This window comes from Carcharhinus amblyrhynchos, chromosome 7 (assembly GCF_965287045.1).
Source record: "Carcharhinus amblyrhynchos chromosome 7, sCarAmb.v2.hapA, whole genome shotgun sequence".
In the NCBI taxonomy this organism is placed as follows: domain Eukaryota; kingdom Metazoa; phylum Chordata; class Chondrichthyes; order Carcharhiniformes; family Carcharhinidae; genus Carcharhinus; species Carcharhinus amblyrhynchos.
This window is the reverse complement of record NC_137330.1, coordinates 81303885-81317109: the sequence shown is the minus strand read 5'-3', so window position 1 is coordinate 81317109 and position 13225 is coordinate 81303885. Positions and strand designations below refer to the sequence as shown.

At 40.4% G+C, this 13225-nt stretch overlaps 2 protein-coding genes across 6 annotated transcripts in view; both read left to right on the top strand.

The window, feature by feature from the left end:
- usp45 (ubiquitin specific peptidase 45) overlaps positions 1 to 243 on the top strand; it is a 178373-nt gene extending 178130 nt beyond the window's left edge. For all 3 annotated transcript variants that reach the window (XM_080192658.1, XM_080192659.1, XM_080192657.1), the window contains exon 19: positions 5 to 243. In XM_080192658.1, coding sequence (XP_080048784.1) covers positions 5 to 226 — 222 coding nt within the window. In that variant the 3' untranslated portion in view covers positions 227 to 243. The remainder of the gene's footprint in view (positions 1 to 4) is intronic.
- Positions 244 to 8117: 7874 nt separating this feature from the next.
- pnisr (PNN-interacting serine/arginine-rich protein) overlaps positions 8118 to 13225 on the top strand; it is a 35443-nt gene continuing 30335 nt past the window's right edge. For all 3 annotated transcript variants that reach the window (XR_013887029.1, XR_013887030.1, XM_080192654.1), the window contains exon 1: positions 8118 to 8201. The gene's annotated coding sequence lies outside the window, so the exon portion shown is untranslated. The remainder of the gene's footprint in view (positions 8202 to 13225) is intronic.

The window sequence follows — 13225 nt, the reverse complement described above, 5'->3', positions numbered from 1 at the left end:
TCAGATCGGTGACACAGTGGTCAGCACTGCTGCCTCACGGGCCAAGGGCCTGGGTTTGATTCCTGACTTGGGTCATTGTCTGTGTGGAGTTTGCATGTTCTCCCCGTGTCTACATGGGTTTCCTCCGGGTGCTCCGGTTACCTTCCACAGTCTAAAAGACGTGCTGGTTAGGTGCATTGACCTGAACAGGCGCCGGAGTGTGGTGACTAGAGGAATTTCACACTAAATTTATTGCATTGTTAATGTAAGCCTTACTTGTGAGTAATAAATAAAGTTTAAAAGATCAACATAGATATTTTTTCTGTGAATATTTCAGCCGTTGTTAAGGTTTCCCATTGTTGCTCACTATGAAGTAGATCTGCTCCCAAAATTCAACTGAATCTTCTATTAGTGCAATCCAGTGTTACATTCCCTCCAATTATCCATTTCTCATTTATATTGGAAGCTTTTTTTTATTTCTGACTCCACATGATGACTTAAGAGTGGGAACTCACATAGAGGATTGTGGCTGTGAGCTCATGTCCAATGCCCCATAGTCCAATATTTTGCTATTCCGGTAAACTGGTATCCCGCTGTGTTTTATTAAACTATTTCATATTGAACGTTACAATAATATTTGCCAAATTCATCAGTAATATGCAATAAAACAAGTTAGTAAGAAGGTCCGATGGTGAGCCTTTCAACTGCACGTTATTCACCAATCTTGGAAAGCTGTGCCCAACAAAACATTCTGGCAGATATAAATCAACACCATGAAACAGATTAACTGACTACTTGTTTTGTTACAAGACCAGAGAATGCTGGAAAAACTCAGCAGGTAGGGCAGCATCTGTCGGGAAAAAAACAGTTAACATTATAAGTCTGTTTGGCTCTTCATCAGAACCAGAGGGAGGGAGAAATGTATTCAACCGTTGCTGTTATTCATTTTATTTGTTGTGTATGATATATTGTGTGCAAATTGGTTGGGATGTTAGCTACATAACAGTAACTGTGTTTTTCTGTGTTGTAAACATAATCCTATGTCATGCTTCAAGAAACAATTAACTGTGAAGTGTTTTGGGACCTAAGCACTTTATAATTCAAGTTTCATTGGTTCTTTGCATTTCAGTTATTCCCAAAAGCTATTGTTCCCATTAACAAGGCTAGAGTTTCCTTTGGGATGGAGTATGTATTTTTGGCACAAGGGTGTAGCTGAGCTGGAAAAAGGCAGAGAGAAAAACTACGAGAAAAGTAAGGTATTGGTGAATAAATCATGTACAATCATGTGAGTATAGAGTTATTGTAGAGAAATAACTGAAGGAGGCACAATTGGAATATTCAAAGGAATAAGGCTCAAGGATGCAACTGATCAGCCTGGTATATTTGATTTGGTGCGGGAAGATGATGGATATGAAGCAAAAAGGAACACATTCAGGCAGGACAAAATAAATCATGGCCTGAATTTTATGTTCTCACACAGATGGGTTTTTAGGCAGCACAGAGCATGAAATTACAGGGGTGGGATTCCCTCTGGTTTCCAGAAAGTCCACCCTTGCCTCAATTGAGGCCCTTAAGTGGCCAATTAATGGCCACATAAGTCATTTCCTGCCCAGTCTCAGTGTTTAGGGTGTTGGGAACATTGAGCTTCCATGGCAGAAGGCTAGAAAGAATCAAAGTTAGATTTTGGGCAAGAAGGGTGGGGTGCCTTTGTTTAAAGCCCCTTTCTGATTGGAGGCACTGTCCCAACTGGGGATGGGGTGGGGTGGGGTGGGGTGCTTATATTTATTTTGTCCTCCAACTCTGGCACTTTGGCTATGGTGGGTTAGTGTACTTCCTCTTCTGTCCACTTCAGCACTATTGCTGCTGGGATAGGAAAGATGCTGATGAATTTGATTGGTCAAAAGCTCTCTAAAGTAGACTTGCTCGCAAGTGAGGGGCAAGAGTCCTGCCTGCAGCCAATCAACACTCACTGGAGTATAAATTGGCTGCAGGGCAGTCATCAGATTCTTCAGATGGCAGGAAAGATGAGCCACTGCCATCCAAAAAAACTCAGGTCCAAGACTAGTTTGAGAGGATGGTTAGTTTTTGCAGGAGCTTACCAAATGAAATTACAATTACTTGGAATGAGGTCAAATTGGATGTATATCTCAAGAAGAAATACATCATTGGTTACAACTGTTAGGTCACAGGAAAAGGAATGAGAGTGACCTGAGGTCTATGCTGATCTTGAAGTTATATCTTTCTTCAACTACTTATTTGAATATTATAATTGGTACAGCTATTAAGGGAAAGGCCACATATTGCATTGTTTAATTTGGATAGGAATACAGTCGCTAATTGTTGATCAATTGTTCATGGATTTTTTTGGTCTAGCATATTTCACATACACACTTTGGGGAATAGTGGGGGAAGGATTCCCAAACTGATTATCAGCCAGTTGAACAGCATTATGAACACTCCTTCCTTCCATGGGCAACAAGTCCTACATTGGACTTGAAGCCAGACTTTTGGTTCAGAGATAGGGATGCTATCACTGTACCACAAGATGGTTAGTATATTACACCACCACAGTTTAGATAATATGACCGAAACAAATAAAAAATTTATGCTGGGACTTTCCTCTGGGGTTCACCAGATTAGCCACCATAACGTTCGAAGAAAGTTGAAAAAGATATGTAAATTCTGATGGCAGTCAATCAGAAACATTCTGAAGAAAATTTCTTGCATTCATGTTTTTCACAAGAAGATTAAATCTTTTCAGTTGTGTTGCCCTCACATTCAAAATAACTGCTCTCTGGTCCTTGCTAAACTATTCCCTCTATATAAACTCTCCTATACATAATCATGCCCACCCACTTGGCTTTTCCACCTCCCATGTCCTCTCCATTTCTTTGGTCCCAAATATTTGAAATTCCAATCACTCCCACGGATCGTTCGCTACCTAGACCATCTCATTCTCCATCCGTCTTGTTTTCTTCCACATTTGCTCCTGTTCTCTTTGCTTGTTTCCCTACAATTGCTGCCTCAAGTTCTGTATTAGCTATTCTTTAGTCCAAGCTACCACAATATCATTGCAACTATTGATTTGCTTAGCTACTCCCTCGTCTACATCTTTGATGTTTAATGTAGCCAGCAAAACATTCATTCTCCCAATCTAGTTATTTTTCTACAACTTTGTTAAACTTGACCACATCTGGTGCAAAACTTGCTTGCCTATCTATCACTAGATATGTCTGGTGCACAGAACTCGCAAATGAACCTCATCCTCCTTGCCACTTTGTCCATAAGTTGGAGAAAATCCCTCTCCTTTTCTCACTAAGCCCATCCATCCTAAGTCAACACATAGTTCTCTAAGATCACCTTGTTGATTAAACCTACTCCTTACTGCCTCAATTCCTTAGAGCCTTTGAGGTGGTGACAGATTGAGTAAAGTTATTTATTGGTCACAAGTAATCTTACATTAATATTGCAATGAAGTTACTGTGAAAATCCCACATTCCGATGTTTGCTCAGTCTCACTGAGGGAGAATTTAGCAAGGCCAATTCACCTAACCTGCACGTTTTTTTGGACAGTGGAGGAAACCGGAGCACCCAGAGGAAATCCACGCAGGCACGGAGAATGTGCAGATTTCCCACAGACAGTGACCCAAGTCGGGAACTGAACCTGGGTCCCTGGTGCTGTGAGGCAGCAGTGCTAACCACTTAGCGGATTAAGGGGACATGCAATAGATGTGGTGCACATGGACTGAAAGAAGGTTAAGGTGATATGTAATTAGGGGGATGGTAGAAAACTAGATTAAAAACTGATTGAAAAAGAGAAAGGAGGGTAGAAGTTATGAGTAATAATAGCAAAATACTGCAGATGTTGGGGAGTTGAAGTAAAAACAAAATCCTGGAAAAACTCGGGTCTGGAAAAATCTGTGGTGAGAGAAACAGAGTTAACATTTTAAATCCAATATGACTTCAGAACTCTGAAGTTATGAGTGGTTTTCAGAGAGTTGGAAGTGGCTCAATTCTGGTGTCACCTTTGTATGATGTCAATATAATTGACTTAGATATAGACCTAGAGGGAACAGTATTGCGATTTGAAGATGATACTAGGAACTTTAGTTAATCCCTTAAAAAATAGAGTGCTCTATTGCATCAAGAAACACCCTTTTCTAAAAAATCTATCACAAAGAATTTGATCTTCTGGGCTTTCTGCAATTGTTCTGATGATGAAAACAATAATGGACAAATTCTTACTGAGGAACACACGAACACAAAAAAGGGGCTTGTCAGGTAGCACCCCTACAGGTGAGATGTTGGAGTCCTTCTCTGTATCAACATGGCTTCCAGTTATAATGAATTCTATATTGTGATTTATTGTTCGGAATGCACTCCATGTGTTTGTATGCTGATGTACGATAGATAAAAACAGTGCAGGCTAAAAACTGCAAGATGAAATATTTGAACAAAACATCTTGTAGGTTCCAAAACTATTTGGCATTATTTTCCTCTCTACCCAAAGTTAAGGAAATTATGCTGAAACTTTATAAAGCTCTGGTTAGGCCCCAGCTAGAGAGATGCACCAGTTCTGGAAAGACTTGAAAGCTTTTACATGGTCCGGAGATGGGAGATTTTAATTAAAAGCTTGTTTTTCTTGAAGCAAAGGAGGGGAAATTTGATAGGGATGTACTAAATTATGACAGGCGTAGATAAGGAAGCATAAAGAAAACTTTTTCCCATTAACTGATGGTACAAGCACAATGGGGACAGATTTTAGATTATGGACAAGAGATGGAGGGTATGTGAGGAAGAACTTTTTATGCAGCAAGTAATAATTACTTGGAATTCGTTGCCCATGAGGATGGTGGAAGTGAAAACAATCAATGATTTTAAAAAGAAATTGTTTGGATGTTTGAAAGAAATAAACTTGCAGAACTGTGAAGAAGTCAAACTGATTGCATTACTCTGCAGGGTGCTAACAGACTCCATAGGCCAAATGGTCGCCTCCTGTGATTCTATAAACAATATTAGACGGGCAGTATTGATATTTCACTCAGATGCCCATTATTCATTTAATGTCAGCAATTTAGTTGACCATAGAAAGTATCACAACCATGCACCGAACCTGGTCAGTTTGCATCTACAAAGATAAACCGGAGAATTTTCAACATCTGCTTTGCAAGGGATATTGGAATGCTTTATGGATATGAAAACATTTGATAGCAGATAGGCTTACTCTGAACATCTTACTCTGAAAACTCCATCTGCTACAGTGTGAGCTTCTGTAGTGCAGCTTTCATGTTTGTTTTTTTTGTATTCCGACTGTCTATAAATAACATTTTGTTACAATGCCATCATAGCATTTTCCTGTTTACCAGCTTTGTTAAGTGCAACTGTTTAGAGAAGTTTGGGGAAAGATGAGAATATTTATGAAAAAATATCTAAATTTTTACTCTATAAGCAAGCTTCACAAGCATTTGCCTTGAACACCTTTCCTTCATTAGAGAATAGTGATAAATAATTGTTTACTAACACATTATACTAGATGCATCTATAGTAACTTGTTTGAAGATTCTTAAGAGTATAAAAATTGGGATAGATCATTTGGGGTGAACGGCCTATTTCCGTGCTATAGATATGTAAGTTTTTAAATGATTGTTATTTAAGGGGTACAAAATGGGGAATTTCAGGAGGGAATTCCAGACAATGGGATCAAAGACACTAGAGATTCTGTCACCAGTGGTGGGATTAAGACAGCAATGCCAAAAAGACACACTCAGAGGAACTAAGAGAGGAGGATGTATGAAAGGAATGTTTTGGGATTGAGTGGGGTGAGACCACGGTGGCACTAAAGATGAGAATTTGAAATTTGGGACATAGGAATAAGATAAAAGGGTGATGGGTGAGCAGGACTCAGCGTGGGATAGCATATTGGCAACAAAGTCTTTAACAAGCTGGATAACAGACCAGTAAGGAGAAGATTAAATGAGTCAAGTTTAGAGGTAACAAAGATATAAATAAGGTGAAGTTTTTGGCAGCCGAAGGGATGGAGCATGGCAGAAACAACCAATGTTGTGGAAGTAAGTAATCTTTGGAAGGAGAGGATATAGAGTGTATAATTCAGACTGGAATAATGGGTTGCATGTTGTCAGAGACTTTTGTCAAAGTGTATAATGGAGCCAATGGCAATGAAGTTTGAGGTTTTGGTCTTTCCAATGTTGAGTTGGAGAGGTTTGGAAAATCCCCCATGCTTAGTTTTTTTCTTCAAGGAAAACATTACAGTATGTATACTGTGCATAAATTGTGTAAATTTGATATTGCATCAATTGTGTACATTTTTATTATTTGAAATGTCCTTCAGCTTAGAAAACCGCAACTACCTGCTTCATCAACTGATAGTGAAGTTTACTTTGTATTTTGGGTGAAATAGGTTCAGTGGTGGCACCAGAAGAGAAAAATGCTGGAAAATCTCAGCAAGTCTGGCAGCATCTGTAAGGAGAGAAAAGAGTTTAGATCATGTTGTCAAAACTCAGTGAGGGAACATATTCCATATACAATCAATATCTAGCAGAATATATAAAAGTGTTTTACATATGTCAGACACTTTAGCTCAAGACTATAATGGGTGGGATGTTGGTTAGCTCGGTTGGCTGGACAGCTGGTTCTTGACGCAGAATGTCCACAATGCAGGTTCAATTCCTGTACTGCTGAGATTATTCATGAACCTTTTCAGCCTTGCCCCTTGCCTGAGGTTTGGTGATGCTCAGGTTAAATCACCACCAGTCACTCTTTGAGAGGGAGAGCAGCCTTAGTCATTTGGGAGCAAGTAGACTTTACCTTACCTATGATAGATTTTAATGTTTATATTTATACAATAAATATCTATGGGAACAAGAAATACATGCAATGATTGTTTTAAGGGAGTGCAACATGTAGTTCATTCAGTCAAAAGCAGACATTAAGCCAACACTTGATGGCCGGCACAGATACAATGGGCCAAAGGGTCTCTCTTTGCTGCTGTAAAATTCTTGGACTTATTGAGATTCAGAACGTACATTTTGTACACAAATTATATTTTGCATTGAGTCAATGGACAAGAAAGACCCAATTTTCCAGTTGAGTTGGCAAAACTCAAACCAACCTTAAGTGCTGTCTTTTAAAAGAGATTCCACCAGAATTAAACCAACAGAAAATAGTAAGTCAGAGCTTCCAAAAACTGAAAATGCTGGAAAATCTCAGCAGGTCTGACTGGAAATAGAACCAACGTTTGGAGTCTGGATGACCCTCTGTCAGAACTTCTTATGCTAGAAGACTACTGAGTCTGTATGATGTATTCAAGTACAACTTAAGCTCAAAATGATTACACCAGCAAGCTTCTAAGTTAAGACTTACTGAGATAGAAAAAAATCCCTATCGCTTTAAAATGCAGTGATGCACTGGTGTGTAGTAACAAGCTTAAGTGCACCCATCGTGACCCTATTATAAGCCAGTTGCTTATAACCATCATCTGATGAAACCTCCAGAAATAGCTTCGAGTTGGCAACAGTGCAGAGAGGAGGCTAAAAGTAAAAAAAATGCAGCAGGGTGAATTCCACTCCAGGTGAAGTTTAGCACACATTATTCTGTAAGCTCTTTTTAGTCATAGAAACTCGAAGCAGGAGTAGGGCATTCGGCCCTTCGAGCTCTAGACTTTAACTCTGTTGCTCTGTCCAACGATGCTGTCAGACATGCATTTTCTGTTTGTTTCAGAATTCCAACATCCAACGGTATGTGTGCTTTAAGGTTTAGAAACATAGAAAGTGGAAGCAGAAGTAGGCCATTCAGCCCTTCGAACCTACTCCACCATTCATTCCCATCATAGGTGACCATCCAATTTAATATCCTGATTCCCCCCCCCAATTTCATTTCATATCTATACATATCTATCCATTCCATAATTATATTGAGGGGAGAGGGGGGGAATTTGCCTGTTAGCCATCTCAAACCCTGTCCCAGATGATGGAGTGTGGAGTTATATTTGGGGAGCTGTTTACCATAGGAGTCCCCCCAGCCCCAGGGATCGGTTGTGTGGGCGCTGTGCGCGCTTCAGTGAGGGCAGACCAGCCTCGCCCGCAGACACGGCCGCCCGGCCACCAGGGGCGCTGCTGTCCTTTTGTTTCCGGGTCAGGGGTGAGGGCGCCATATTGTCGGGCTGCGAGCGAGCGAGCGGGCGGGAGGCCGGCCGAGCGAGGGAGGTGAGTGTGCGGAAAGAACCGGATTGTGCCGGGCTGGGGAGAGAGAGAGGGGAAGACGGCAGGTGAAAGCGGGGTAACTCGGAATCTGCACCCGGAGGAAGGGCCTACCGACACACCGAGCTGGGTCTCCGCCTCCGCGGGAGAAGGCCCCGAGCCTCCGGGCTGAGTGAAGATGGCGTCGGTGGAGGGGGTGTGGGCAGCGCGGAGCGGATCCCGCGGTGGCCCCCGGGCCACCGGGTGGTTTTAAACCTGGGAGTCCCGGGCTCGGGAGCCCGGGCGGTGTGGAGCTGCAGCTCGGCCTTCGCCCCCAGGCAGACATCAGCGATGTGGCTGCAGCTCCCCGGGGAGAGCCTCTTCCAACAAATATTCCCTCGGCAGAAACATCCCCGCCCCTCCAGCCAGGCCATGGTGTCGAGTTCAAAACTAATCTTGGAAACATGATCCTGCTTTGTCAGTTTACTTCGGGAATTGGAGCATTTATGAAATGCAATTCCGCTGTTTTGTAATAAAAACAAATCCTTCGTCTATCAGCCACCATTTATTCCAGGAGTCCGTCGTGTCTGACTAGGAAATTATCAGTTTAATAAGTGGAACGATTGACGGAGAAATTGTGAAGTCCTGAAACTGATTTCATTCTTTTACAAAAAAAGGATCCAGTCTTTGGAGAGATCTGTTACACCTTGGTACGCCATTTGCTAATCGTCCATGACCAAAATAAGATTCTGCTAACTGCAAGTGTATTTTTGCCCCATTTAAAATTATGAAAATATATCCCAAATTGATTTTTGCACCTGAGTGGCTCTTTTTGGGTAAAGTCAAGTATTCAGTTTCTGTAAATGTGCGTAGAGTTTGTTCTTCCGAGTTGTCCATATGCTTACTAAAACAGTTTATTTCGCAAGGTTGCTAACAAAATACTTTTGTAAGGGATCTGTCCGGTAGAAATATACCTCATCTTCCTCAGTTCATAAAGTTCGCCCTGCTTATTGTGCACATTCTGAAAATTCCCTAGTAGAAGATTATCAAACGAAACGTCAATAAGTACTGTTACTTTTGTAACCATAGATCGAACAGACGTCCACGATTGGATACCCTCAAGGGACCACACTGGTTAGCACTGCTGCCTCACAGTGACCTGGGTTTTATTCCCTTTCTTGGGTCACTGTGCGGAGTCTGCACGTCCCATGTAGTTATTTAAATGCTCTTTAAAAGATAAAATTGTACCTGCCTCTACTACTATTTCTGGCAGCTTGTTCGAGACTCACCACCCTCTGAAAAAAATTGCCCTTCGGGACACTTTTGTATCTCTCACCTTAAACCTATGCCCTCTGGTTTTAGACTCCTCTATCTTTGGGATGCACGGGTTTCCTCCTGGTGTTCCGGTTTCCTCCCACAGTCGGAAAGACATTCTAGTTAAGTGCATTGGCTATGCTAAATTCTCCCTCAGTGTACCTGAACAGATGCCAACTAGGGGATTTTCAAAGTAATTTTATTGCAGTGTTAATATAAGCCTACTTGTGACACAAATAAATAAACTTTAAAGTATAAGGCACGACTGCTGTTGGAGTTTAGGAGCAGCTTATCTGCGCTGCTCTCAAATACTTGCCTGCTGAAGACCACCCTGTCTGTAACGTTGTTGACTTGAGTGTTATTTAGAGCTGTCTTTAAAGAATTCAAGGCTCCAGTGATGGGTTTAATCTTCCAGATCTCATTAGTAAACTTGGCAGGTATGCCTGGTTCTGTCATCATCTCAAAAGTTCACCACAGAAGAGTGATTCTTTCAATTATGTGTCACTTTGAGGCCATCTGAACTTTGCTAGTTCTCTGTTTACCAGAAATCCATTTTGCAGCCTGGCCCTGGGTGTTCCACATGGGACATAAGTGCTCTTAAATGGTATGTCACATTGTGAGTGAAAAATCATGTCTCTCAAATTTAATTGAGATTTTTGAAGAGGTAACCAAGAAAGTAGATGAGGGCAGTGCAGTTGATGTTGTCTACCTGGACTTCAGCAAGGCCTTTGACAAGGTACCGCATGGTAGTTGTTGCCTAAGGTTAAATCTCACGGGATCCAAGGTGATGTATCTAAATGGATACAAAATTGGCTTCTGTTAAGAAGCCAGAGAGTGGTTGTAAAGAGTTGTTTTTCAAACTGGAGGCCTGTGACGAGCGGTGTGCCTCAGGGATTAGTGCTGGGCCTGCTGTTTTTTGTCATTTGTATTAATGATTTGGATGAGAATATAGGGGGCATGGTTAGTAAGTTTGCAGATGACACCAAGATTGATAGCATGGTGGACAGTGAGTAAGGTTATCTCCAGTTACTACACCAGCTGCAAGTTATTCAGTTGACAGCTACAGGAATTTCTAGGAGCTAAAGTGAATCAACAATTGTAACACACCTCTCTTCCATTTCCCCATGAGTACCTTTTGAGATCCATTCTTGAGCTAAGGCAGTACTCTTGAAGCCACTCAGCATTATATCCCAAATTGGTGTCAATGCTATCTTTCAGAGAAGAAAAAAAAAATCCCTTCCACAATTTAATATAATCTAACACATCATTGGGAACATTAAATCTATGGTATAAACCATGTGCATAAAATCACAAAGGTTTATTTTGCTGTTAACCTGAAAGTAAGCAAAGTTCACACTTACCTTGGGCTAGATTAAATTCTGTTGCTGTAAAATGAAGTAGATATCACTTCTTTTATAGTGAGTTCTCTTGATTGGTTCTCTAGTAGCGGCTGCAGTTTAAATTGAATACAAGATGCAAAGTGTTTGAATGTGTCTCCTTTTTGTTCACTTAATTTTGTTACTTAAGGTGATGGGTTAGAAGTTTTTTTGGAATGAGGTGTCTTTTTCCACATGACAGTGCTCCATAGCCCAATAACATCTAGTCTTTAAAGTGTGTCATAGATTCAGAATGATAGCTATAATGCTTAGCACACATGCAAACTATGACTTTCATTAAAGCTGCTCATGATGTAATCTCTATTTGATATTTGTGCATAAGTAGTATAACTTCATCTTTGATTAGGCTGTACCACCAAACGTGCATATTATCTTTTGAGTCTTATATTATTACTTGAAAAACTTCTTTGTACTAAGAAGGGATCCACTTTAGCCCCAAAGAACTTGACTTCATGACAAAATGTAGTGAAGAAAATCTGAAGTATTGTTTTCCCTCTGATGAGCAACCTTTTGCAGTAAAATAATAGGAACTAAAAATTGTTCCAAAACTATTCTAAACTTCTTAATGTTGAAATGTAAATTCCGTAAGAATTTGCTTTCACACTGAAACATGTCTCTTGATTTTCTGATATAATTTAGTAACTGTGAAATCTAAATGTCTCAATTATTAAAACCGTCCTATTAGAAAAATTGGCCAGATGATGGCACCTGTGCTTAAAATTTATGTTACTGAGGAAAGCATTATTGAACCTGGTTCTAATAACAAATGATACCGCTCAAATTAATTTGTTCTCCGGAATGAAATGTATGTGTAATTTAACAGAGAATTCAACTTATTTTTGAACATCTAAGTCAGAAAGTTGAACAAGTATTGATATGACTTGTTTTAGTTTGTTTCTTTCACAAATGGAAACAGTAAAATGCTAGCCTTTTCTCCTTTTGTGTTAGGTTTGCAGTATTTTGAATTTTTAACTGATATTCACACTTGTGTTGTAGAAACAAAGGCTGAGTTTGTTCAATTATAAAGAGCTTATATCATAACGTAGTGTGTTTGGGCCATGATGGTTTCTATTTTGTTCTCCCAGCTGTGCTATTAGTGACTTCTGCCTTCATTCCATGCAGCAGAAGTTTTTAAAACTGCTGTATGCTGAGGGTTCATTTGGATTGGAAGAGGTGAGGGATTTGAAACCAAAAATGAGAATTCTAAAATCAAGACATCTTTGACCAAGTCTCTATGCAGGTCAGTCATCAAAGGTCATAAGTGAACGGGACTTATTGTCAGTTACAACAGTGCGGCTGAGCTTTAGATGCCCACAAGTTCACGTAGGGTAAAAGATGGGAGGTCAGGCAGGAGTACAGTAGAATAAATATGTTTAGAGATAATGGAGACATGAGTAAGTATTCTAGCTCCAAATGAGCTCATAGGAAAATTACAGAGGGAGAAATAGGCGGTGTTTGTGATAGCACAAATACATGATCAGTAGCTCATCTCAGGAGGCTGCTAACACACTAAGTTAGTCTCCAATTGTTTCCAGGAGGAGGAGTGAAGTTGAAAGTAAGGGAATGGAGTTTGACATAAGAATTGGAAACAGTAATTTCCAGCTCGGAAACTTCCGTTCATTCAGTACCAGATGTCAGATAGTAACAATTGAGAAACATCACGGTGAGGGAGAACAAATAATGTAGAAAGTTAGCATGCAGGTACAGCAAACAGTTAGGAAGGAAAATGGCCTTCTGATATTTATTATGAGGGGGCTGGAGTGCAAGAATAATAGTACAGGACTTTGATAAGATCACATCTAGAGTACCATGTGCCATTTTGGTCTCTGTTTCTACTGAAGGATGTAGTTTCTTTGGAGGTAGTGCAAAGATGGCCCTTTAGCTTGGTTCTTCTGATGGGAGGGTTGTCCAGTGATGAGAGGCTAAGTAGATTGGGCCTTATTCTCTGGAGCTCAGAGAATTAAAGATGATCTCATGAAACATACAGGATTGTGAAGAGACTTGACAGAATAAACACAGAGAGGTTGCTTCTCCTGACTGGGGTTTTATAATGTGAACAACCTCAGAATACAAAGCTCATCATTTAGCACTGCACTGAGATAGATGGCCTACTCCTGCTCCTATTTCTTATGTTCTTATGTTCTGAGAGTTGTGAATCTTTGGAATTCTTTATCCCAGATGATGTAGATGCTCCACTGTTGAGTATAATTAAGATTGGAACAGGTAGATTTTTGATCAACGAATCAACACGTATGGGCAGGAAATGGAGTTGAGGCAGAAAACCATCCATGATTGTATTTAGTGGTGGAACATGCTGAAGGGGCTGTGTATGGTCGACTG